Source organism: Eimeria tenella, genomic scaffold (genome assembly GCF_000499545.2).
Source record: "Eimeria tenella Houghton genomic scaffold, Eth_scaff836, whole genome shotgun sequence".
In the NCBI taxonomy this organism is placed as follows: domain Eukaryota; phylum Apicomplexa; class Conoidasida; order Eucoccidiorida; family Eimeriidae; genus Eimeria; species Eimeria tenella.
The window spans coordinates 1-3,475 of record NW_013545949.1 but is presented as its reverse complement, the minus strand read 5'-3'; the positions used below and the strand labels follow the sequence as shown (position 1 = coordinate 3,475).

The 3,475-nt window shown below is 55.3% G+C and overlaps 1 protein-coding gene across 1 annotated transcript; it reads left to right on the top strand.

Annotated features, from left to right (window-relative positions):
• Positions 1–520: 520 nt before the first annotated feature.
• ETH_00027415 (phosphoglycerate kinase, putative) lies at positions 521–3,445 on the top strand (the record flags this gene model as incomplete). The annotated part of the gene is made up of 5 exons (XM_013380719.1): positions 521–578; positions 709–1,326; positions 1,708–1,910; positions 2,522–2,734; positions 3,215–3,445. The coding sequence occupies 5 exons, from the start codon at positions 521–523 to the stop codon at positions 3,443–3,445; spliced, it is 1,323 nt and encodes a 440-aa protein (XP_013236173.1).
• Positions 3,446–3,475: the final 30 nt, after the last annotated feature.

Below are 3,475 nucleotides of genomic sequence, written 5' to 3'. Positions count from 1 at the left end.
ACAAACCCTAAAGCCTAAACCCTAAACCCTCGAAGGTGCTTTTGCCCTGGAGAAGCTTTCTAAACCCTAAACCCTAAACCCTGGATGCAGCTGCCGCTGCTGTCGGCCGTGTGCTCTGGAGGCGGGGCTTTCGGCTGCAGCTGCATGTCTTGCAAACCCTAAACCCTAAACCCTGAAGCCTGTTTCTTTGATTTTTTGAAAACCCTAAACTGAAACTCTAAACCTAAACCCTTGCAGGGTTTAGCTAGTAGCGTGTCCCCAGCGGTCTCTTGGTGTCTCGTGAGGGCCTCCACGTAATTATTCGATGGTAAGGGTTTAGGGCTTAGGGTTTAGGGTTTAGGGTTTAGGCTGTGCCATCTGACTTAATGTAGAGACTAGGGTTTGCTAATTCCCTAGGCCTCCATTTAGTGTTTCGCCAGCTCAAAGTTCAGGGACCTAGGGTTTAGGGTTTGGCGTTAAGGTCTAGGGTCTAGGGTTTAGGGTTTAGGGTTTAGGGTCCAGGCTTTGAAGTGTTTTGCAGATGGTTCATCTTCGGGCTTTAGCGCTTCCGCTCTGTCTGTGCTACTGCCTGGGGCAAGGTACCTCCCAACCCTAAACCCTAAACCCTAAACCCTACACTTTCTTGAGACTTGTTCGATCATGTGCTGGCGTCGGCACTTAGGGTTTAGGGTTTAGGGTTTAGGGTTTAGGGTTTGTGCGTGGCCGCAGCGTCTGCCTTCCGCTTCCAGCAGCCTGCCCGCTTGCTTCCCTCCCCAGAGGGTTTGCAGCAGCAGCAGCAGCAGCAGCGCAGCCTGGTTCCCGCAGCAGCAGCAGCAGCAGCAAAAGCTGGCGAACAGCGAGCCCCAACAGCAGCAGCAGCAGCAGCAGCAGCAGCAGCAGCAGACGATGAGCTGCCTGCGAGCATTCTGGATGTACCCCCCAGCTTCTTCAAAGGCAAGCGGGTGTTGGTGCGGGGAGACCTCAACGTCGCCGTAATAGAAAACAGCAGCAGCAGCAGCAGCAGCAGCAGCAGCAGCAGCAGCTACTACAGAGTGACTGACGACACACGCATGAGGGCCCTAGAGCCCACGCTGCGCTATTTGCTGGACGCGGGGGCCCGCGTGTTGCTGCTGTCGCACTTCAAGGACCCCAAGCTGCCGCAGCAGCAGCAGCAGCAGCAGCAGCAGATGCAGCAGCTGCAGCAGCAGTACTCGCTGCGGTTCCTGCAGCAGCCGCTGCAGCAAATGCTGAAGACCCCCGTCAAGTTCGCCCCCGACTGCGTCGGAGAAGAAACAGAAGAACTTTCGGAGCAGCTCAAAGAGGGAGAAGTGCTGCTGCTGGAGAACGGTAGGGTTTAGGGTTTAGGGTTTATGGTTTAGAGTTTAGGGTTTAGGGTTCAGCAGTGTTCGGGGTTTGGGGTTTGGGGCTCTGGGACGTCTGGGGTGTAGTGGTGGTTAGGAATTGGGATTTATGGTTTAGGGTTTCGTAGCTTTCAGGACTGAGCGGTGGTTAGGGTTTAGGGCTTAGGGTTTAGGGTTTAGGGTTTAGGGTTCAGGAGGGTTTATTGGTGTCAGGGGTTCAGAGCATCACTCAGGGTTTAGGGTTTGTCGTAGAGAGGGGCCCAGGGCCTCGAACGCAGGGTGTTTCGGGCTCGAGGGTTTCGGGTTTAGGGTTCAGGGTTTAGGGTTTAGGGTTTAGGGTTTAGGCTTTAGGGTTTGTGGTGCGCAGTGCGGCTGCGGGAGGGCGAGAAGAGCAACTCCGAGGGTTTAGGGTTTGCGCTTTCGCAGCTATTTGATGTTTATGTAAATGACGCCTTTGGGGCGCTGCACAGGCAGCACGCTTCTATGGTTGCTGCTGCAGCAGCAGCGCAGCAGCAGCACAAACCCGCGCTCGCCGGGCTGCTGCTGCTCAAGGAGCTGCAGGCCATACAGGCAAGGGTTTGGAGTGTTTTGAGGGTTTTGAGCGTTTGGAGGGTTTTGAGGGTTTCGAGGGTTTTGAGGGTTCGGGAGGGTTTTGAGGGTTTTGAGGGTTTGGGAGGGTTTCAAGGGTTTTGAGGGTTTGGGAGGGTGTTGAGGGTTTGGAGGGTTTGGGAGGGTGTTGAGGGTTTGGAGGGTTTTGAGGGTTTAGGAGGGTTTGGGAGAGTTTAAGAGGGCTTGGCAGGGTTTAGAAGGGTTTAGGGTGTTTGGGGTTGCTGTGGAGGGTTTAGGAGGGTTTAGGGAGGGTTAGGGACTTTGAGGGTTTCCGTCGTAGCAGGGTTTAGGGTTTAGGGTTTATCAGGGTTTGGGGTCTTTGGGCAAGAAGAGGCTTTCGGGCGTTGAGGGGGCCTTGTTGCTGCAGCGCGTGGGCAAGGGTTTAGGGTTTAGGGTTTAGGGCTTAGGGTTTAGAATTCAGCATTCCGGATTCAGCATTTAGGGTTTGGGGTATAGCGCCAAGCTTGAAGGGTGCAGGACTACGGCGGGTGGCCCAGCCTTCAGCGTTCGGGTGTAGGGCTTAGGGCTTAGGGTTTAGGGTTTAGGGTTTAGGGTTTAGGGTTTGCGCGCAGGGCGCGTTGTCGCGTCCGGCGCGTCCCGTGTGCTGGATCGTGGGGGGCTTGAAGGTGTCTTCGAAGGCTTTGCTGCTGCAGCACCTTTTGGAGGTTTCGGAAAAAGGAGATAAAGTTTTGATTGGAGGCTGCATGGCTTTGACGTTTTTGAAGTCCCGAAACTTCGAAACTGGAAACTCCCTCGTCGAAGACTCGCAACTCCAAACCTGCAGAGTCCGACCACTGTACAGACACCTGAGCGTTCGGGTGTACAGACACCTGAACGCACTCAGCTGTACAGACACCTGAATGCACTCGGCTGTACAGACACCTGAGCCTTCGGGTGTACAGACACCTGAAGCCACTGGGACACCTGAGTGGATTCGGGTGTACAGACACCTGAATGTACTCAGCTGTATAGACACCTGAGTGCATTCGGTGTATAGACAGCTCAGGAGGTGTGTAGACAGCTCATGGAGTGTATGGACAGCTCACGGGGTGTATACACAGCTAAGGTGTACAGACACCTGCGGAGTGTCTAGGCACACCGCAACAACTGTGTAAACACCTTTTGAGGTGTCTGTACACCTCCTGAGCTGTCTATACACCTCGTGAGGTGTCTGTACATCTCAGGAGCTGCCGAGACACCTCGTGAGAGAGGCTTGTTTGGGTGTCTGGACAGCTGGGGCTGGGTTGTGGGGTTTGCTGCTGCAGGAAATCGAAGCTGCTGCTGCAGCAAAGGGGGTCTCGCTGCTGCTGCCCGAAGACTTCGTGCTGGGCCCTGCTGCTGCTGCTGATGCTGCTGCTGCTGGCACTGCTGCTGCTGCTGCTGGAGTCCCTCCTCACCTCATGGCCCTGGACCACGGGCCCCTCACAAACCAGCGGTTTGCTGCAGCTATTCGCGACAGCAAAACCATCGTCTGGTCAGCAAACCCTAAACCCTAAACCCTGCAGAAGCCCTCGGGGCACAAGCCT